We start from the raw sequence: 22,574 nt of genomic DNA on the forward strand, positions 1-22,574 counted from the left end.
CAAAGGCCAAGTGGGAGGCCTGGACTTTACCCTACATCCAACAGTAATGAGGCACCCCTCTCCTTCCTCACTAGGGTGGTGTCCAGAAGAGGCTGATTGGAGAGGCAGGACTTTCACCACTGCCCAGCAGTAATGAGGCTACTACCACCACCACTCCTATGAGATCAGTGGGGATCATGTGGGAAAAGCAATAAGGCAATTCTACCTCTCCTAGCTGGGATGGTAATAATGGAAGCCTAGTGGGGAGTCAGAATTCCTACCCATGCCCAGCAATAATGAGGAGCCCCTCCACCGCTTGGTTGTCAATAGAAACCAAATGGAGAACCTGGATTTCTGCCCCACCTGGCAGTAGTGAGGTGGCACTTCTCCTTCCCCACTTCCCTTGCTGAAGAAATGCCAGGGGAAAAAAAAACAAAAAAAACAAAAAAAAAACCCCACCTAAAATAGAAAGTTTAAATAAGATCAGGAGTATCATAATATCCCAATTGTCCTTGTTTTAGTTAAAAATCACTTGTCATACCAAAAACCCGGAAAAGCTCAATTTGAATGGAAGAAGACAATAAATGCCAACACCAAATGACAGAGATACTAGAATTTTCTGACAAAGATTTTAAAGCAGTCATTATAAAAATACTTCAATGAGCAATTAATAAACATGTTTGAAAAAAATGAAAAAATAGAAAGTCTCAGGAAAGAGAAGGTTTAAAGAAAAACTGAATGGAAATTTTAGAACTGAAAAATATAATAACCATATTAAAAACTCAGTGTTTGAGCTCAACAGTAAAATGGAGGGGACAGAGGAAAGAACCAGGGAACATAAAGATATAACAATAAAAATAGGAACTTTCCAAATTTGGTAAAAGACATAAACCTACAAAATTCAAGAAGCTAGATGAACTCCAAATAAGTAAACCCAAAGAAATCCACACCAAGACACAGAAACATTTGAAAACTAAAGCAAGGAAAATATCTTGAAAGCAGCCAGAGAGAAATGATACATATTTATAGAGGAAAATCTATTTGAGTGACAACTACTTTCTCTTCAGAATCTATAGAGGCCAAAAGAAATGGCATATATTTCAAGTGTAAATAGAAAAGAACCATCAATACAGAATTCTATATCCAGAAAAAATGTGCTTTAGGAAGGAAGAGAAAATTAAGACACTCTCCAATGAAGGAAAACTAAAGGAATTTGTAACTATCAGGTGTATCCTAAAAGAATAGCTATAGGAAGTTCTCTAAACTGAAAATAAATGATCAAAGAAGGAATCTTGAAACATTTAGAAAGGAAAGAACAGAAAGAAAAAATGTGGATAATTACATTTTCCTTCTCCTCTTGAGATTTCTAAATTATGTTTAACAGTTGAAGCAAAAATTATAACATTGATATGATCTAGGTGTATACAGAAGAAGTATTTAAGGCAATTATATTATAAATAGGGGAGGGTAAAATAACATAAAGGGAAGTAATATACTTCTGTACTTCACTTGAACTGGTAAAATGTCAACACCCGTAGACTGTATTAAGTTACATATATAATGTAATACCTAGAATGACCACTTTAAAATCTATAAAAAGAGACATACTCCAAAACACTATAGGTAAATCAAAATAGAATTCTAAAACATTTAGTAAAAAATATAGGAAGGCCAGAGAAAGAACACAGAGAAATAGAAAACAGACAACCATCAGAAAACAAATAATAAAATGGCATACAAGCTGTAACATACCAATAATTACATTAAATGTAAATGGTCAAAATATACCAATTAAAAGATAAAGATTGACAAAGTGGATTAAAAAACATAACCTAAGTATATGCTGTCTTCAGAAAACTTGGTTAAAATATAATCATATAAGTAGACTGAAAGTAAAAGAATGGGAAAAGATACATCATGCAAACATTAATCAAAAGGAACCAGTAATGACTATATTAATATCAGATAAAGTGGACTTCATAGCAAAGAAAATTACCAGGAACAGAGAGTGACAATACATAATAATAATAATAATAAAAGGTTCAATTTACCAAGGAGTTATAGCAATTCTAAATGTGTATGCACGAAATAAGTGAGCGGCAAAATATATGAAGCAAAAACTGATAGAACTGAAAGGAGTAATGGACAAATGCACAATTATAGTTGGACGCTTAAACACCCCTCTCTCAACAATCAGTAGAATAATAGAACAGAAAAAAATTAGCAAGGATATAGATAAATTAGCAACAGTATCAACCAACAGGATTTTTTTTTAATTAATTAATTTATTTATTTATGGCTGTGTTGGGTCTTCGTTTCTGTGCGAGGGCTTTCTCTAGTTGTGGCGAGCGGGGGCCACTCTTCATTGCGGTGCCCGGGCCTCTTCACTATCGCGACCTCTCTTGTTGCAGAGCACAGGCTCCAGACGCGCAGACTCAGTAATTGTGGCTCACGGGCCCAGTTGCTCCATGGCATGTGGGATCTTCCCAGACCAGGACTTGAACCTGTGTTCCCTACATTGGCAGGCAGATTCTCAACCACTGCGCCACCAGAGAAGCCCCAACCAACAGGATTTAATAGATATTTATAGAACACTCCACCGAAAACATCTGGGTTCCTGATAGGCATTAGATAGGGAGCTACCTGTGCTTTCCTTCTACCTCTTTAGAAATACTTTCTAAACCCAAATCAGCACATGGGATATAAGAAAGTTTTATTTGTTTTTCTATATATATTTAGTGACTATATAACACATCACATATGACATATGACATGTTTAATGTTTTTTCATTAAAATGGGTACTTATATAAAGATTTATTTTCAATTTTTCTACAGCAGAATTGTAAACACCCTCTTGAAGAAGTAGGCTCCATAAGCTGCACTTGAGAGAAAGGAATCTTCCTTTCAGCTGCAGTGATTGACCTCTTACTGAGTCTTCCTGGAGCCCCAAGTGCAGGCATCAAGGAGCAAGACAGTTTGGACCTAGGACACATTCCCCTCCCTGACTCAAGGCAACCAGAGCCTTCCAGCTGCATTGTTGCTTGGGGAACCCTGGGATTTCTTTCCCATAGTAGAGTTATATTGTGTGCAAAATAGACTTTTAGACCAGACTAAACACTCAGCCACACTGCTTTATCTCTGTTCCAAACAACCAACTTGCAAACAAACTTTTGGAGCACAGCCCTTTTGTTTCTGATATCCTTTCCTTCTCTGATTTTCTGTTCTCTTCCTTCTGGATCTGCCTTTCTGATATCCAAGTAACTAGTACTTCAGTAGTCTCTTTTGTTTCCCCATTACCCACCCTGTCTGTATAACCTTGGGTAAAGAGAAAGGAAGCAAGAATTACCTGTCTTCTTGCTGCTTTGTGTTCTTGGTTTATTCTCTGCATGGGTACTTAGTTCAATCTCCTAGTAGTGACCGTAGGCTAACCCTTAAGCAAGCATTGCAATCGTTCTAGCCGGCCTCTTTATACCTCTCCCCTTTGGGTCCCGTGTCACCCCTGCCTCCTCTTGCAACAGCTACCACAGAACCTGCCTTTACCCAGGCTTACCCTGGCCATCCCTCTAGTGATTCCTTTTCTCTTGCTTATGACAAATGCTAGAAGGCCCCCGCGGAGAGGGACTGATACTCATCAGATAAGACCCTGGCCCTTGTGGATGATTAGTGCACTCCTCCCGAGCTTGTATCCCATGAATGGTGAAGGGTAATCGATATTCAAACCAGTCACTTGAGTTGGTGACATGATTTTCATGACATGATTTTCATGTTACACAAACAGAGGGGTCATCAGGGGAAAGGAATACCAGGTCTGAGATCATTTTCAGTGGTCAAATCTATGCCATCCGGACCTTCCTCCTCCAGACCTGCTTCTCTGTGGCTTGACTGTCATCCAGACAATGACCTTTAGCATACCGGTTTGACTTTTAGGAGGACTTGGGGTGTTTTCACATTATGTAATGTCTGTGCTTCAGTAGAAATCTTATGGAAACAAATGGAGGAAGTTTGCCAGTCCAAGTAGTGGATAATAAATCCTGACCTATCTGGATAGAAACTGATTTTCTGTATCCTTTAGTTTATACACATATTTTTTTATTGTAGTAAGGTCTGAAAAATTCAAGGAACCAAAGTATTCAAGTATTTCAAATGCTGTTGTCCTTGTGGCAAAAATGGTGCTTCTTATAGGCTGAGATGCTATGTATTAGCCTTCTTCAGCAGACTGAGTGAGTAAAACATCCTTTCCTATCCAGCATTCAGGATAGAGTAGCCCTAATTCAATTAGGATACTTTATAAACTTTACCACAGTGTTCATCAGTTCAATTGATACAACTAGATTGTTTTGAATGTTATTTTTAAAGAAAATATATGGTTTTTTTCTTTAATTTTAATTCTGGAATATTTGCTACTACATATTTTCTTTAGAATAGATGTTCTTCTGTTTCATGAGAAATAAATTTTTCACTAAGACAGCTGAATTGGATTTTCTGATCAAAGCTAAAAGCAAATATATTTTAGCTTAGCAGTATCACAGGTCAAGATAATTAACGTTAAAAAATATTTTAGGGTCTTTTTGTTAGGCCAAATTGATGTTTTAATTCCTTTCAGTTACCTAACTAGAAAAACACAGTGCAGACAAAGGGCATTCCTGGTAGATTACGTTACTTCTGTTGCATACATTCTTGTAAAAGACACTTTCATAATCTTTCCTTTCCTTAATCAATATGGAAATAACTTTTAAAAACATGTACAGTGATATGAAATGAACAGAACTATTCAATGAACTGACACATAAGCTTCACTAAAAAATCACAAATTTCTTCTCAGAATATTTTTTACTTAATCCCAGAATAATATTTTGAATAAGACAAAACCAGACTGCCATGTTACCTATTCTCTCATTTATGTGTGTAGCTTAGGAAAATCCATTTATAAAAGCCAACTTCAGCCTTAGTTATTCATAGAAGTTTAGCCTAAAATTCAGCAATGAAAGAAAAGATTTTGAGTGTGTGTGGTCAGTATTAGGATTTAGGGCAAAAGGTGATTAGATACAGTACTAGAATATCATCTCTGGTTTAGAAGTAAATGACTCAGTGAAAGTTTTATTATTTTTTTCTATAGAAATTTATATATATATATATATATCTTTAAATTATCTGCCACTCCAAAAAGTTGTATTATTTTTTAAAAAATCATACACCTTGAGTTGTGTGTTTCACTTTGGTGAACTCAGTGTCACATAGATAAGACTATCTGTTTGCAGACTAAATCAATGGTTATAATAACGAAAGTCTTGGCTTATGGAGAAACATATGTGAATAGTAAACACTCCAAATTACGCAGAAATTTTAGAATGGGAGAATTACTTTTTCAGATCTGGTTTTCACATTGTTAAAAGCCACAATTGGCACAAATAGAAACGGTAGAAAACGATCGGGAAAAAAATAAAGACCTACCAAAGAACTGGCCCTTGTAAGACTTCATCTGGGTTTCTGAGCATGTGTAGTCCTGCTTAACTTCTGACAAACTCTCCTGGTTTATGCTTCTTGATTGCCTAGCCTTAACTTTGCCTGAGCAGCTCTGGACGGAGCTCTGCTGGAGTATGGGATACTCACATCTCCAGGACTATCCAGTTTCACAGTCTGTCCTCAGCCCCAAGAATTTTGCTAACATGCAGCCCTGCTTGGCTCGCACCTAACTCTTCTACATTCGGCAACATCTTGCCAGCCTCAGGGCCAGTTAGAAGATGTGCTAGGAGGGGCTATCCTTGGAACGGCTTTTTTGCAGTCAGCTCCTACCTCTTCCCTACTATAGGGAAGATCTAGTATGTATAGATAAGGCTTGATGCCACCCTGCTCCCCTACTCAAGTACCAGAATCTGATAGGAAGTTGACAACAACATCAACCTCTGTTAACCAAAAACACCCAGAAAATCCAGAGACCCCATTTTTATTTGCTTTTATTAGCTAAGGCTGAGTTTGGCTATAGATAACAGAAAACTAAATTACAGTGGCCTAAACAGATAGGGATCTATTGATATTTTTCTCATGCACCAAGAAATATAAAGGGGAGAGTCCAGAGATAAATGGTATCTCAACAGTGCCATCAAGGATGTGGGTTCTTTCTAGATTTCCACTCTTTGTCCTCAGCACATTTATCCTCATGCTCGTCATCTCATGATCACATGATGACTTCTGCTACTCTAGGCCTCATGTCTGACATTCAGATGGAATTAAGGAAAATGGGGCAAAAGCAGAGGCTTATTCCTGATGAGGCTTTGGCTTATTTAGGAAGAGAAGTCCTCCCCTAGGAACCTTGTCTCTACATTAGTAGCCAAAACTAGGCCATATCCCTAGCTATAAGGGATGTGGAAAAGCCGTATGTTTTGACTTTCCCATGTCTCTAGTCAAGGAAATGAGGGGTTTTTTATTGGCTTTTGGGTAGGTACTAGTATTTACTACATCCCTACTTCAAGATGGTCTTGGACCTACCTACCTACTCATCTTCCATGGACCTACCAAACACCTAGCTAGTTAACTCCATCCGTACTAGTTAACTAGTAACCTAGACAGTTAACTCCATCCTCTTCACCGTAACTAAAGTCCACCACAGCCATGTCCCCTCCAGAATGTCTTTGGGCTTCACTAGCCCTGACAAGACCACCTCAGACTGGGGTCTGCAGTTTATTTATGGGAGACCCTCTTGGAAGCACATCTAGATGCACCTATCCACAGGAGAGCCTGTCTTGGTTCCCATGATTATTAGTAGTACCCTTATTATTTTAAAGAGAATTTAAATGAAAACTTTTTGCTGTTTACCTCTATTTGTGTGCTTACTAATGACTTCTGCCCTCAGCCACCCTCCCATCGTGGAGGTAAATATACCAAACCCTTTTTCTAATCCAGCAAATCTTGTAAGGAGCATTTTTTTAAGAGACTGTTTTTTTTCTTCTAAACCTTATGGCATACTTTGGACATACAGAACCTAACAGCCATTTTAAAGAAAATTAAAGTGACTAGAAATAATATCTTGGTCAGAACAGACCAGGAGTAACAATCACATTTTACACTGCAGTGTACACACCCATGTATGGGAGATTTCCTACCTCCAGATTTCACCTGCCCTAATTAAACTGTGCCCAGTTCAAGTAATTCCCTTTGCTTCAGCACCATCAACCCTCCCTCCCCAATATAAAGGCAAAACTGAACAAACTGGGGCATTTCTACTATGAAACTGCGCTAATGGCACTGGATCACATACCACCAAAACAGCAGGACAACTTGGCTTCCAACCCCCAAGTTCTACTTCAGAAAACTGTTCATACATCTCCCCCAAACCTCCTATTGTATCATTAATTGTGGTTTTTCTTCCCTCTGCATTTTCCCTCACTGCTATGGCCAGTGCTTTATGTGGCCTAGTTTGGGGCCAGTCTCAACAGAAGCTCTTAGATTGCCACTCTTGCCTGCAATGATTTGTCCCAGTTTTATACCAGTACCTGCCAGCTTGGCTTACCATGTCAGTGTTCTGGCCTCTCTTGTGATGTCAGCTCTTGCACCACTTCAAGGAAGGCAGCAGGTTTTTCCTCCTGACTCGTTTCCCTCCTACCCCCCCCCCCACAAAAAGAAAAACACTGGCCGAGTCCCTTCTCATTTATTTTATTTAACAACCCTTAACTCACAGCTGCCATGAACCAAGCACTTGCATAATCACTGGAGAGAATAATAAATGAAATATAGCTGCTGCTATATTTATATATATATATATATTTATATAGCATGGTAGGGGAGATAAATGTGAAGAATTTTAACATATCACAGTTACGACTTTTATGAATACAGATACAGGTCAGGAATGGTACCAAGAAAAGGAGAAATTAGTTCTACCTAGATAAGTAAGGGAGAAGACAAATGAATTTGGACTTGAAGATGAGTTGGGAATTTTCCAGACAGACAAAATGGCATCAAGATAGGTGATTGAGTTAAACAGAAGGCAGCCTTCTATTGTAGATTATGTGTACTTGGAGAATTTAGTGGTACCATTTAGCCCGTGAGGTGAATGTTCTATTGGTCTTCCAACTTTAGCCCTCACTCATTTCGTTCCTTAGCCACTCCACTGTGAGTTGATGTCCTGTAGTGATATTTAAACACTAAGCAGATTTCAGAAGAAGATGGTAGCAAATAAAATAGAACATTAGACTCAGTGAGGTTTTTATTACACCTGTATTTAGATTTTTAATGAAATAAAAGTAAATAAGTACCATTCTTCTAAATCATTCTCTTCCCTTCGTGTTTTGTTTCCATTACTCCTGCTCCTAGATACCTTCACTATGGTGCTTGAAACTGTGAATTCTGCCGGGTTTCCAGGAATGCTGTCAATAGTCATTGCCAGGAGAAATGTGTTTTCCCCTTAGGAAATTACACTTCTATTTAGTATTATTGTTTCTGACCACTGTGCTGTGTTATGAGCATTTTTGAGGAAAGAAAAAGATAATTGCTTCCTTGGAGCTATTACTGGAAAGGACACTGGTATTCTACTTTCTAAAAACAAACAACAAAAAAGTACACTTAGATGGGAAATTACCAGGAAAAACAAGAATAAGAATAAAGGTGAGGTGAGGTACATTCCCTGAGGAAAAATTTACTTTTAGAAATGTAAGATTGCTTGCAAGGTTTTTGAATGTTTATATTTTTTCGAATTCAAGAATAACACTACAGAAAAGTGCTTAAGACATAAATGTTTGCCTCCATGAATTATCAGGAAGCAAACTCCCATGTAACTCCCACCCAGCTCAAGGATCACCACTGCCTGGATCTCAGAAGCCTCTTTTATACCCCTGCGTATCCCACAGTCCACTTCTGAGCTCATTCAGGTTGTTGGCAGAATCCAGTTCATGTGGCTTTTTGACTGCAGTCCCCATTTTCTTGCTGGCTGTCAGCCAGGGGTCCCTCTCAGCTCCTGGAGGTCACTTTCAGGTCCTTTTCACATGAGCTCCATTTTCAAACCAACAGTGGTACATTTAGTCCTTTTAGTGCTTTGAATCTGTGACTTCTTCTTCTGCCACTAGCCAGAGAGAACTCAAATTTTGAAGGACTCGTGTGATCAGGGTAGGTCCACTGGGATAATCTCCCTTAAAGTCGTCTCAACTTTATAACATAACCTAGTCATGGGAGTAATATGTCATCATACTCAACAGGTTTCACCCACACTCAAAAGAGAGGGATTGTAAAAGGGCAAGGAGTATTTGTGTCATCTGGGAATTCTGCCTACCACAGACCACCTGTTCTCTGCTGCTCTGAAATGCTACCTTTGTCAAAAATTACATATCTATATATGTGTAGTCATTTCTGGAAGAATTTATTTAAAATCAATATTATTTCTTCCTTAAATGTTTGGTAGAGTGGACCAATGAATTCATCTTGCCCTCGAGTTTTCTTTGTGGAGAGGCTTTAAATTACAAATTTAATGTCTTTAATAGATATAATACGATTGAGGTTATCTATTTATTGTTAAGTGAGCTTCAAATTTGTGTCTTTGGGCAGACTGGCTGTTTCATCTAAGTTATTGAATTTCGTGACATAAAGTTGTCCACAAAATTACTTGATTATCCTTTTGATATCTGTATTATCTGAAGGGCTGTCATTTCTCTTTCCTGATACTGGTAATGTTTTATGTCTTCTCACATTTTTTCCTGATCAGTCTGGCTAAAGATTTATCAGTTATTGAACTTACTTTTAGTTTCATTTAGTTTCTCAATTGTTTTTCTGGTCTCTCTTTCATTAATTTCTGCTGTGAATTTTATTATTTACTTTATTCTGCCTACTGACTGGAGTCAGACCAAATATCTTTTATATCAATATACGTAAGTATGTTAAGTCCCTTTATTTAAGAGAGAGAGACTTTAAATTTTGTTTTTAAAGAAATCTACTTATGATTTCAAGAGACATACTTAAAACAAAATGGCAAAAGACTAAAAATAAAAGACAAATAGGCAGATGATGCCAAAAAGAAAGCAAAGTAACAATAATAACACCAATCAAAGTAGAATTCAAGGCACAAAGAATCAAACGAAAATTTGTGTAGTAGTACCAGAAAATCACATAAACTCATGTTATCTCTGGCTTTCTTCCTTTTTCTCAGTTATTTGACATCTTGAAAATGAGGGTCACTCTGCTCATTCTGCAGTCAGTATAATAGAACTAACCCTTATAAGCAACTCTTAAAGATCATTTAAACCTGTTTTAAAATAAACATTCTTTTTAGTTGTGTCCTTTTTAAAATTATTAAGATGGTTTCATGTTCGTAACTATGTGTGGTTTCCCTGGTATACATGATTTATCTATCAAAATTTGTGATTCTAAACCTTAAATCATAAAAATGCCTTGATCGGGTATGATTACACACATCTGCTGTGATATCTGACATTAGGCCATCATACTGCTAACGTTGCTATTGAGAAAGCCAGGTGAGGGTGAGAGAGATTCTTCCACAGGGCATGCTCTTGTTTCCGGTGACAGTGCATGTTACTGACTCACATGCCTCTCTTGGCCTCACTAATATCTCACATCACATAGCACTTGGCAAAAGAAAAGACTAAAACAGGAATATACTACAATTAATTTGACGTTTGTGTTTGTTCTATATATTCTAAGTGTTTGCCTTTTTTTTTTTTAATGTAGTTAATGCTGCCTACCTTGGGAGCCAAGAAATGATGGAGGTGGTGAAGAGAGACAATGAAACCATAAAAGAACATTTATCTAAGGTAATCACTTTAGTGCTACAAGGAAGTAAGTAGATGGGCAGAAATACTTACTGAGGATGAAAGGCTAGAGTTGGTTAGAATCTGTAAGACCTCAAGGGTTTGTAATTTTCAGATCAAGTTCTACTTCTAGTTAACATTAAGGCAGTCCTTGAAAGTTGCATAGAAAGTAAGTAAAGCTGACTGCATAGTTACTTAAATATGTTTTACCACCTGTTTTTGTTGGGTTTATTTTTAGAATCGATACTTCTCTCTAGAGCTTTGTACTGAAAAGACTCTCAATAATATTTATGGAAAAAATGAGTTATATTAAAATATAAGTGAAACGTTGGAAAAAAACTAACATTCCTATGATCTGATGATCCAGTGAGCCCGTCTTTCTTATTCTCCAATGCATTAGAGTAGGAATGCCCAGCTGACACCAAGGCGAGTTTTCTATACAAGCAGGTGCAGAAAGGCAACAATTGAAATATTTAGCATTTTTGAGTTGCTGCTGTAAGTGCTAGAATCTTAACACAGGCGTATTTGGAAGCACAGTTTCTGAAACTGTGAGGGGCCATGGTTTAGAATATGTCTAAGCACCCTAGAATTAAGGTGGCCCTGGTACTCCCATGACATCATTTGTCTCTCTGTCCATCCTGAATAGGATAGAGCTGTACCATCTAACACAGTAACCACTAGCCACATGTGGTTATTTGTGGCTACTCTGAATTGAGATGTGCCATGAGTGTAAAATACACATTGGATTTCAGAAACTTAGTACCAAAAAAACAAATAAAATAGTTCATTAATATTTTTTTTTATAGCTACTTTTATTTTTCATTTATTTATTTATTTTTGGCTGTGCTGGGTCTTCGGTTCGTGCGAGGGCTTTCTCTAGTTGCGGCAAGTGGGGGCCACTCTTCGTCGCGGTGCGGGGACCGCTCTTCATCACAGTGCGCGGGCCTTTCACTATCGCGGCCCCTCCCGTTGCGGGGCACAGGCTCCAGACGCGCAGGCTCAGTAGTTGTGGCTCACGGGCCCAGCTGCTCCGTGGCATGTGGGATCTTCCCAGACCAGGGCTCGAACCCATGTCCCCTGCATTAGCAGGCAGATTCTCAACCACTGCGCCACCAGGGAAGCCCCATTAATATTTTTATATTGATTAGCTGTTGAAATGATAATATTTTAGATACGTGGGGGTAAATAATATATATTAAAAGCAATTTCATTCATTCCTTTATACTTTTTAAAATGTAGTTACTAGAAATTTTGAAATTACCGGTGTGCCTTTGTATTTCTTTTGGACTGTGCTAATATAGAGCTTTGCAGTCCAGTGCTGAACCGTGACATCTGCTGGCTGCAATGAAACGAGCCCCACTGAGTGACCACTCTTACAGGGCCCAGGAACCTACAATCTGCAAGTAAAATCTTAGATATCCTGCTGGGTTTAGAATCTCTTCATAAACTTTGAGACATTTGACTTAAACTTGCCTATAGTGTTAATTCATATTTCTATAACTTCCCAATACAATTATCTTAAAGCAAGAAATGTATATGTTCTTAAAAAAATATTTTTAGAATATCGATCTATCCGTAGCTTCACCTAGAGAGGACTTTTGAAAGTGCCATTCTGGGTTTGTCTTATGGCCATAGCGGTCATCATATTTCTAAAATAGCAATTGGCCAGAGGTTGAAATTTTGAAGACAGAGGAAACCCTCATTAGCTGAATGGGGGAGGTTGGGGCCTCATAAGGGCCCTCTTTCCAGGGCTTTCAACTGTTTCCACTCATTGACGTATGTGAAAATGCAAGAAAAACAGTATTTTATTTTTTAGTTAAATTATAAGTGAATTTGTTTCAAAGCTGTGCTTAAGTTCTCAAGGCTGGAAGTTCATAAAAACAACTCAGTTCCCAGTTAATAATAAGACTGGCAGATGCTCATTTCCAAAAATCACACTTGCTGAATGAGTAGACCCATCATGTGTCAAAGCCCGTCTTACCACCTGTGGAAGCCAGCTGCTGTAAAGTACTCGTCATTCCTGGATTCTGTCTGTATGTTGTGCTCAGAAGGAGGGCAAAGGAAGGTGCTAACCTATTCCTGTCCTAAGTTAAATCCATATGCAAGTGTAATCATTCCCCGATAGAGGGCTGCTCATGGTAACCATGTCAGGACCGTACTTTACTGAAACTTTTGTGGGAGAAATATGGGGGTATAATGGTAGATGGCAGGCATTTCAAGGTTGATATTAACACACGGTCACAGGACTAAACTTTTCCAACTACAGGGAATGGTTTTATTTTGTTTTTAAGATAGCATGACATGTACTTGTGGAGTTTGGGAAAGCAAGGCATTGTTGAGTTTAATGATGCACAACTACCTGCAATTAATTGAATGTCCTTTCTACCAGCTAAGTTTGAACTCTCCACTAGAATAATACAATTCCAATTCCTAAGTGAAACGAGGTATAGAAAGACAGGAAGTTTATTGCAATTTTTTTGTTTCTGTAATGAAAAAAATGGGAACATGCTGTAATTTAATATTGGTAAAAGTTGAATCAACATATGTCTCAGTCTGCTTGAGAAAGTAAGGAAACTTAAAAGGGCACATAGTTCTAGCAAAATAGTGGGCATTTTCCCCTGCCTTCCAAAGAACCCTGATAATTAGTCAGACTTGAAAATCAGTTCCCAAGACTAGACATACCCCTACTTTAGATATTCTAGTCAAGGATACTCTGTCTCATTTCTGCCCAAATACAAGCCTTCAGAATATTTGTAAAGTTATATGTAAAGTTATAATATCACATTTATCACACAGTATTTAAACAGTCGGTTTTCCCCTCTCACCCACCTTGAAGGTTTTTCTCATCTTGGTATCCCTGTGGCCTAGCACAATGCATGATACCTGGTGAACAATCAATAGATGTATACTAGATGGATGGACAGGAAAGCTGTTACAGATTCTAAGCCTTTTTTGTGCCATGGATCTCTCTGGCTGTGTCGTGTATGGACTCCTTCACAGAATAATATTTTAAAGTGCTTGAAATAAATACATGGGATTACCAAAAAAAAATTATATTGAAGTATAGTTACCAAAATATATTAAAAGCAAATTTGTGATATATAATTTGTGCATCTTTATTAACAAACTAAATAATGAGATATAATAGCAGTCAGAATTACTATTGTAAATATGTAGTGATGTGTATAAACTTTTAGTTACTTAAAACAATTTTACTGTAATTTGAAAATTTCAGTAATTTTATAGATGACAAAAGGTAGGTATTTCTAATATTTCTGTGGTTTGTTGCCTGTATTCATAATTGAAGGAAATACTAAATTATTGTTAGAGGTTAGCAAAAAAAATGATATATTCTTTTTCCCATCCAAGTTTACATTACTCCGCTCCCCTCAATTGCCACTGCATCTACCCATGAAACTGCGTGGACCTGTAGATCCCAGGTGAAGAAGTTGCTTTGAGGCACTAGAAAAGGTTAGGGAGCATGGTATTGTGGTTTGGGCACTGGCCTGAGAACAAGAAGCCATGATATGCTACACTAAAGAGACTATTTTGAGTTGTTAGGGAACCATTGAAGGATTTAAGGAAGGGGGTTATAATCAGGGTGATACTCAGAATGTTTGACAACCATATGACATAACCACTGACCCATCAGAACATATGCCATCTGTGAACAAACAGCCAGTTCAGAGGTGCCAGTTCATATCAGTTAGTCCTAGGAATGTGGCTAGATTAACCAATGAGAGGGATTATTTGGGGGAAAATGTGTATCAGAATGTTGGAAAAGAATGAAATTTGAAGTGGGAAAACTCTTTAGAAGACTTTTACAAGAACGAAGGCAGTGGAATTGGGGATGAAGAACAGGTAGAATTTGGAAAGATTTAGGAAGTAGAATCAAAGACACTTAGTACTCATAGGATGTGAGAGAATGGAGATGGAGTCTAAGATTATTTCTCTGTATTTGGATTTTGTAACAAGATAGGGAATATGGGAGAAGTGCCAGCAAGTTGTGGGAGCTGGTTGAGAAAGTAGTTCATTTTGGTACTTTTGTTTGAGATACCTGTGGGACATCCAGGGGGACACATGTCTGGCAGGTAGCTGGATATATAGGTGTGAAGCCTAGAAGAGAAATCTGGGCTGAATTTTGATTTGGGAATGATGAGGATGTATTTGGAGTCATGAGCATGGAAATAGTAACCCAAGGAAGTATGTGGTATAAGGAGAGAATACATCTAAAGGTTGACCCTTGGGAACACAATTTAAAGGTTGGGAGGAAGGAGAGGAACTAATGAATAAGGCGGAAATGGAAGGGGGAGGGACGGGAATGAGAACCAGGATGGAATAAACCAAAGTAAGAGAATCAACTGTACATTTTCACCACCCCAGTCCCAATCCTTCTGGGAGCCACTGGGGTATGCTCTGCATTATGAGGCACCTGGTGTGTCTGAGGCAAATAGGAGGTCAGCATTCCCGTTCTGTCATTGTTCTCAGCTATAAGGGGATGTATTCTCATTCAAAGAAAAGTGAATTAGTGTTTGGTTTAGAAACTTGAAGTTTTCATTTAAAACTCACTTAGGAGGGAAATTCTAAACTGCCGTGACCATCCTTGGCCTAGGCTTATGGAAACAGCTGGTGTGTGCTACTGCCAGACCAAATCTGAGCTTCACTATCAGTCAATAGGGGTCTGAAATTGTTCCCAGCGAGAGCACGTGAGACGCTGCTTTCTGATGAAGGTGGGCAGCGGTGCAAGGACTTCCTGCAAAGTGGTGCTGCCCCTGCCCCCAGAGGGCCAGCCTGGGGCCAGCAGTGTGGTTGGGAAAGGGGCAGGGTGTCCTCAGGAACAGGGACCCCTCTGCTACGACTCTCCCCATCCTGCTTAGCCCGCCTGAGCCCAGAGGCACATGTTGCCTTTAGGAACAAGCAAACCTTGCACAGTTGTTTGCAGATCGGGGCATGCAAATCCTTCGGACATGCACACGTCCCGCTTAGTGGAGCATAGGATGTGCTCTCTGGACCAGCTCACCGGGACTGCCTTTCCGCCAACCTCGGTCTGAAACTGATTGTGTTAGTTCTGCCTGTTTAATTTGAAGCCTGTTCAGAATATCATAATCATCCCGGAAATAGATAGGTTTGTTTGTATCTCAATCACTTTGACCTTGAGCGCTTCATTTTAGGCACTCCTTCGTGTCAGCATACGCTTGAGTGTTCTAGTGGAGCGTGATCGGAGGGGGAGGAGCGTAGCGGGGAGCAGAGTCTTCAGAGGCACAGCCCGAGGTTCACACTCCAGCCCCACCATGTGCTTACTTACGTGACCTTGGTTAAGTTGCTTGGCCTCACTGTGTCTCCTTTCTTCATCAATAAAATGGTTTAATAATACTATCTACTCTCATACAGTTGTTCCAAAACTATAATGCTATATGCAATTCATATAAAGACCTTGCAAGAGTGTCTGGCATGTACTAAGCATTCAATGAAAGTTTATTATTATTATTACAAAGTTAGTTATATCCTAGATATGCCTCTGAGTACTTTAAAAAGACTTTGCCTAACTTTTCCTCCCCCTGCACACCCCTTCAGATATTTTCATTCTATAATGAAAGATTTTGGTAATATTAAATACGTAGCCACGTGACCCTGGAATGCCCCAGTCCCATTCTGGCCGCTGCTTCCCATAAAATGCCTAAGGGAGATGTTGTGTAGGAACAGCAGTGAAGGAAGACACAGTAGTACTTGAACTTTACCGGGACTTGGGCCCAGTACGGAGAATTCAGATGAACTGGAATTGGCCATTTCTCTAAGTTAGTTAAGCAAGACCCTTCCCAGCACGTCTGCCAGTTTCCTGAGGCATATAACCAAGGAGAAACAGAAGCACAGGAGGATAAATTTGCTCCCAGTGCCTCATACTCTGCTGCCTCACCAGAGGAAGATAGATGCCTTGGGTCAGCTTCTCACTCCAGACCCAGGTAAGAAAGAGACGAAGCTAGTTACTCTGGAAGGAGCAGTGACTTCCGTTTGGGAATGAGCAGGTTCTGGCCCTTTACACTTGAATCGTGCAGAAAGAAGAGAGCCCCACTTTGCAGGGCTTTTGATGCATGATTGTTCCAGCTACTGGAGAGTGGCCCAGCCTCTAACCCGCTTGGACCTCCTACTCCTTTCGCACCCAGTTCCCACTGCTCCCTTAGATGCTTTCAGGGGGAGCAGGGCTCGGTGCTTGTGAAGGATTGTGTGTTCACCTCTGTCCTCGGCCACTTTTTTTAATTTTTAGGGATTTTAATTCCCTTTTTTTAAAAATAAATTTATTTATTTTATTTTTGGCTGCCTTGGGTCTTCATTGCTGCACGCAGGCTTTCTCTAGTTGCGGTGAGCAGGGACTACTCTTCCTTGCGGTGCGCGGGCTTCTCATTGCAGTGGCTTCTCTTTTTGCGGAGCACAGGCTCTAGGTGCGCAGGCTTCATTAGTTGTGGCTCACGGGCTCTAGAGCGCAGGCTCAGTAGTTGTGGCACACAGGCTTAGTTGCTCCGCGGCATGTGGGATCTTCCTGGACCAGGGATCGAACCCGTGTCCCCTGCATTGGCAGGTGGATTCTTAACCACTGCACCACCGGGGAAGCCCTAATTCTCATTTTTTTTAAGAATGGTAATTGAGCCAGTTCTAGATAAAAGAAAGAAAGGAAACAAGGTAAGTCGGAAAATGAATTTTCTAAACTATCTCCCTGTCCTCAGCAGTTGTTCAAGTTCTTAAAAATGGTTGCTCAGAAAGGCTGCAGTGAACTGTTAAAGCTTTGTGACTGCTACCTCTCTGTTCCTGAGAGGGATGGGATTTTCAAATAACTGAAAGGAGATGCTTATGTTACAGAACAGGTTTCCTTTAAGGTTGCAGGGTCGAGGCTTAAGTGTCTGACTTGGCGGGGAGGGTGGAAGCAGCAGCCTGTCGCTCCTGTGCAGCAATTCCTGTAGTCCCCGTTGACGACTGAATAGAAAGAAGTAATTCAGATAGAGATTTTGTTTTCCAGTTTTATTGAGATAGAATTGACACATAACATTGTATTAAAGTGTACAACGTAATGATTTAATACATGTATATATTGCCCAGTGATTATCACAAGTTTAATTAACATCTATCACCTCACTTAATTACAGTTTTTTTTCTTGTGATGAGAACTTTTAATGTCTACTCTCTTAATGACTTTCAAATATACAGTATAGTGTTAACTATAGTCACCAAGCTGTATATTACATCCCCAGAACTTATTTATCTTATAACTGGAAGTTTATACCTTTTGACCACCTTCACCCGTTTCCTCCACCCCCTACCCCCTGCCACTAGTAACCACCAGTCTGTTCTCTGTTTCTGTGAATTTGGTTTTTTGTTTTAGATTCCACATGTAAGTGAGATCGTACAATATTTGTCTTTATTTGTTTGACTTCACTTAGCATAAAATACCTTCAGGGTCCATCCATGTTGTCGCAAATGGCAGGATTTCCTTCCTTTTTTATAGCTGAATAATATTTATTATCACCAGATAGAGACTTCTGTGTGTGGCTTTTTTCATGTTTAATATTTTAAGATGTTGATATATCATTGGAGGTGATTTTTGTTAGTTATTAGCTAAATCAAATATATAAACTTGTATCATAAGGTGGTTTCTAATATGTCTTTTGTTCTTAAAATAAATCCTCTATTAGTAATACATAAAAGCCAGCAACTCAGTGTATACTAAAACAAAGCTCTGTTGCATCAATCAGGGCAGAAGTCAGGTTTTCCTGCTTCTGGCTCCTACAGTACTTTGTTCATACCTCTCTCTGCCTGTCGTGTTTAAGGGCCAGCTTGTACATGCCTGAGTTCTTCGCTACTCTGGAGCTTCTCCAGGGCAGAGCTGTCTTACTTCTGAATTTCAACCACTTTAGCCAGTGCCAGATGGGAGATAGGTTTAGAGTCATTTTGGGTGGAAATGCTGGGAATCTGCAGTTTCAGGAGCAAAAAGTTAAAAAAAAAAAAAAGCCATTGGAAAAGACGACTGTGGCTGCTCTGTGGGGGCAAGCTGCAGCAATTTGCAGGGACATTTCAACAGGGACATGTTTCCTTAGGGGCAACTGAAGAGTTAAAGGAAAATATACCTGTGAGCACAGAGACTATCTGTGATAACTGTGGTTATCACAGTAACCATAATTCCACCTTACTGTAGAAGGTACACAGAGAAAAGCAAAATCCTGGGCAATCAAAATCTAGAATTGAGAAAATTAAATGTTATGTTTAATAGAGAAACAATTACTTAACATAACAATTTGGAAATAGAATAATTTCCATCTCAATAATGTATACTCTTTATCAACTCTCATGCATATCAAAGCAAGTGCCAAGGAGAAATAAACTAGGAAATAATTTATTTTCTTGTAAACATTTGATTTAAACATCCTTCTGATAGCCTGAGATCCTTGGTTAACAATTCCAGTATTTTCATCACCCCCGTGGCATGCAGCACCCCAGAAGAACTGTATACATCAACTTTGTGCGTGTCGGTGATTGTCACATTCAGGTAGTTTTCATAACCAGTTTAAGACCTCTCAGTCTTCAGGTTTGTGTTTTCACACCATGGTTCAGTTTATTCTTAATTGTAAATAGTAGTAAAAGGTACTGATTAGGAATGCCATCCCTGGATTTATAACTCAGTTTTTCACTGGGTTATATTCACTAATTGTTTCAACTTAAGCAAGTTAGTCTCTCTAAGCCTAAGTTTCCTTTTCTGTAAAACAAGAATAAAATACCTTCCTCAGAATATTATTATAAGGACTCAGTGAACACAAAACTTAGCATAGAGCCTGGCAAATCATTCTCAGTTTTCATCAGGTCATCGTTATTTGTTGTGAGTCATTTTTACATATCGACGTAGTAGTAGTGTACCCTCTTCACCACTACGCTTTGGTGTCCGATTATTTCTTTCTTTCTACCTCACCTGTCCTTCCCCGTCCCCCACCACTACCACCACACACCCCATACTTCTCCAGTTTCCTGTTTCAGGTTACAGGTGCAGAGTCCTCTGTTCAGATCTATTGCCTGTGACTTATAATCTGTAGGGATCAGGAAGTATCTTGAGCCAGTGTATGTAAAGGCAATAGAAATAACCACGTGTTTGACTTGTAAGCCAAGATTTTCTTACAGAGCCCTTCTTCTGAAGAAGAACTTAAAAAAACAATATAAAACAAAACAAAAAGACCTTACCCCACTATCACTTAGAAACGTAACCAAATACAGCCCCCTCAAAATGATTACAGTATGGAGGATTGAGAGGTAAAATCAGATGAACATATGGGAAATCTGTGATCCTCATTGTTACGCTGTCTTGAACACTGACGTCACTTTGTGTTGAGGTTCCTAGCGTATGCCTTGGGCAGCACGTGCCCCATAACTACTTGGACAGGACTTGTCTCTTGACACCTGAAGGTAGGGGTGGGTTCCTGTAATCCATATTTACTACTCCTGCTCAACTGTCTGATACCTTCATGCATGAGGGAAGGAATGGCGTTTCCCCAGTGCTAAGGCTCATCAAGCTGGACTTCTCAGTGGAGACAGTTACAGTTGCAATTGCCTGACTGAAAAGGAAACGCTCCATAGAAATAGTCTTTGAAGAGTTAGGCAGAAAGTAACAGCAGGTGCCACAGTGATGCTTTCCTCCTTGTCAAAGAGACTTCATTGGGGGAGGTCTTTCCTGCCTTGCTTTCCTTCTAGTTGACCCTTTTGTATTAGGGTTTTTCACAAGACCTCACCACCATAGCTTGTACTGGTGTGAGGACTTCCAGAGTACCCTTCTCAGTGTCCCAGTGTCTTTGGGCAAGAGAGTGCAGTGGAGCAGAGGAACAGACCTGATGGACACGAGCCCAAGTCTGAATTTTGCATTTCTAGATTTCTCAACACTGTTTCGTACTCTGAGGAAGTGCTGAACAACTGTGCATAATGACTGTTCCAGATGCTATTTCCTGGATATAATTTAAAGGATTCTTGGTGCTAAGAGTAGGGAGTGGTTTAGAGAGAATCTAAAGTTATTAGCCCTATTGGTAGATCATTAATGCCTGCGGAGAGCTTGTACTCGCAGCAGTATTGCAAGGGGAAGCTGTGGCAGGGTGGTTGCTGAGAAATTCTGAGAAATTTATTTTTTCCACAACTGGCCAGAATAGTCCCCCACTGGTTGTGAGGTTGCAACATTTTAGAGAGACCGGCACCAGGAGGAAGAACCAGGCAACTGCCAGGCTCTCCTGTTCTCCAGGAATCAAAAGGAACTTCCTACACTGCTGAGAGCCCTGGCAAAATGAAGTGTGGCTTGGGGCCTTTGGCGTGCCCAGAAATGGTTGTAGTGACAAAAACAGGAGAGTAGGAAGAGGAAATTCAGTGAGAAATCTGTGAGCCACAGATCCTTTGCAGCTTTCAAAACCAAAACCCAGGTGAAAGCCAGAAAAATCCCTATGAAGTGTTTTGGAATAAGTCTACAACTCAAAAGTTTATTTGTTAGTAATTGACTCTCTGGAGTACTACATTAAATATTCCCCTCTTTAAAGTGTTTTTTAATTAACCATCTCTTTAAATGTTGGTTACATCATAACATTACTGTAATAAAAGCTGGTATTTTTATAAGAGTGATCTCACCTGTCCATATTCAGATAATGGATTCAACGATCCAAGTAGAAAATTATCCAGTGGGCAATAAGACGTATTTCCCATATCCTCCTCCCGCCTCTGCTTGATCCCCTCCAATCTCTTCGTCACTGCAGCCAGAGTAAGTTTCCTACCATACAGACTTAATCACGTCACTTCATTGTGTGAAGTCTTTTGTTAGCTCCTGTGGACTTCAGAACAAGGTACAACCTCCTTAGTGGGGCACAGAGGCTGTTCATGACTTCATCTCTCTCCACCAGCTCTCCAGACTTATCTCCCATATTCCAGCCTTTTTTTTTTTTAATTAATTAATTTATTTATTTTTGTCTGTGTTGGGTCTTCGTTGCTGTGCGTGGGCTTTCTCTAGTTGCAGCGAGTGGGGGCTACTCTTGGTTGTGGTGTGCGGGCTTCTCATTGTGGTGGCTTCTCTTGTTGCAGAGCATGGGCTCTAGGCGCATGGGCTTCAGTAGTTATGGCATGTGGGCTCAGTAGTTGTGACTCACGAGCTCTAGAGCGCAGGCTCAGTAGTTGTGGCGCACGGGGTTAGTTGCTCCACGGCATGTGGGATCTTCCCAGACCAGGGATCGAACCCGTGTCCCCAGCATTGGCAGGCGGATTCTTAACCACTGCACCACCAGGGAAGCCCAGCCATTTAAAATTACTTCCAATTCCCAAGCGTGCCATACTCCTTCATACTTTTTATTTGCTTGGTATACTCCCCACAGTGTGCTCCCCCAACTTGAAGACTCAACTTGGACATCAGTGCTCTAGGGAACCTTTGCTGCCCACTGGTTCCCACCAGATGCCCTTATCCGGGCTAATTGTCTTGTGTACGTGGTGCCTCCAGTCCTTCCCTCCCCCAGAGACTGTCTTATTATCTGTTTTCCAGGTTCCTAATACAGAGTAGATGCTCAATAAGTATTTGCTGAATAGATTAATGATTAAGTGTTTGAATGAGTGAACAAATTTGGTGTGTTATGGAAACTACAGGTGACTGTAACTAACCACTTACGGCATAACTCTTTTTTTTCAGTGATAACAGATGTCAGAGGGGCCTTAAAATTTAGTTTTTGGGTTTTTTTGGTAGAAATTACCAGTATGTACCCTTCTGAATAGGATTTCATTTTTGTTGCCTTTTTTTTTTTCAGAAATACAGAAGTAGAACATAGTTTTTCAGTGAAGAACAGCAGCTTAGAGCT

The 22,574-nt window shown here is 39.7% G+C and overlaps 1 protein-coding gene across 3 annotated transcripts in view; it reads left to right on the plus strand.

Moving 5' to 3' along the window:
* The window catches only part of LDAH (lipid droplet associated hydrolase), a 93,805-nt gene that overhangs the window by 66,598 nt on the left and 4,633 nt on the right, over positions 1–22,574 (plus strand). For all 3 annotated transcript variants that reach the window (XM_036873249.1, XM_036873250.1, XM_036873251.1), the window contains exon 6: positions 10,652–10,734. In XM_036873249.1, coding sequence (XP_036729144.1) covers positions 10,652–10,734 — 83 coding nt within the window. The remainder of the gene's footprint in view (positions 1–10,651; positions 10,735–22,574) is intronic.

The sequence above is a fragment of the Balaenoptera musculus genome, chromosome 13 (genome assembly GCF_009873245.2).
Source record: "Balaenoptera musculus isolate JJ_BM4_2016_0621 chromosome 13, mBalMus1.pri.v3, whole genome shotgun sequence".
NCBI classification, from domain to species: Eukaryota; Metazoa; Chordata; class Mammalia; order Artiodactyla; family Balaenopteridae; genus Balaenoptera; species Balaenoptera musculus.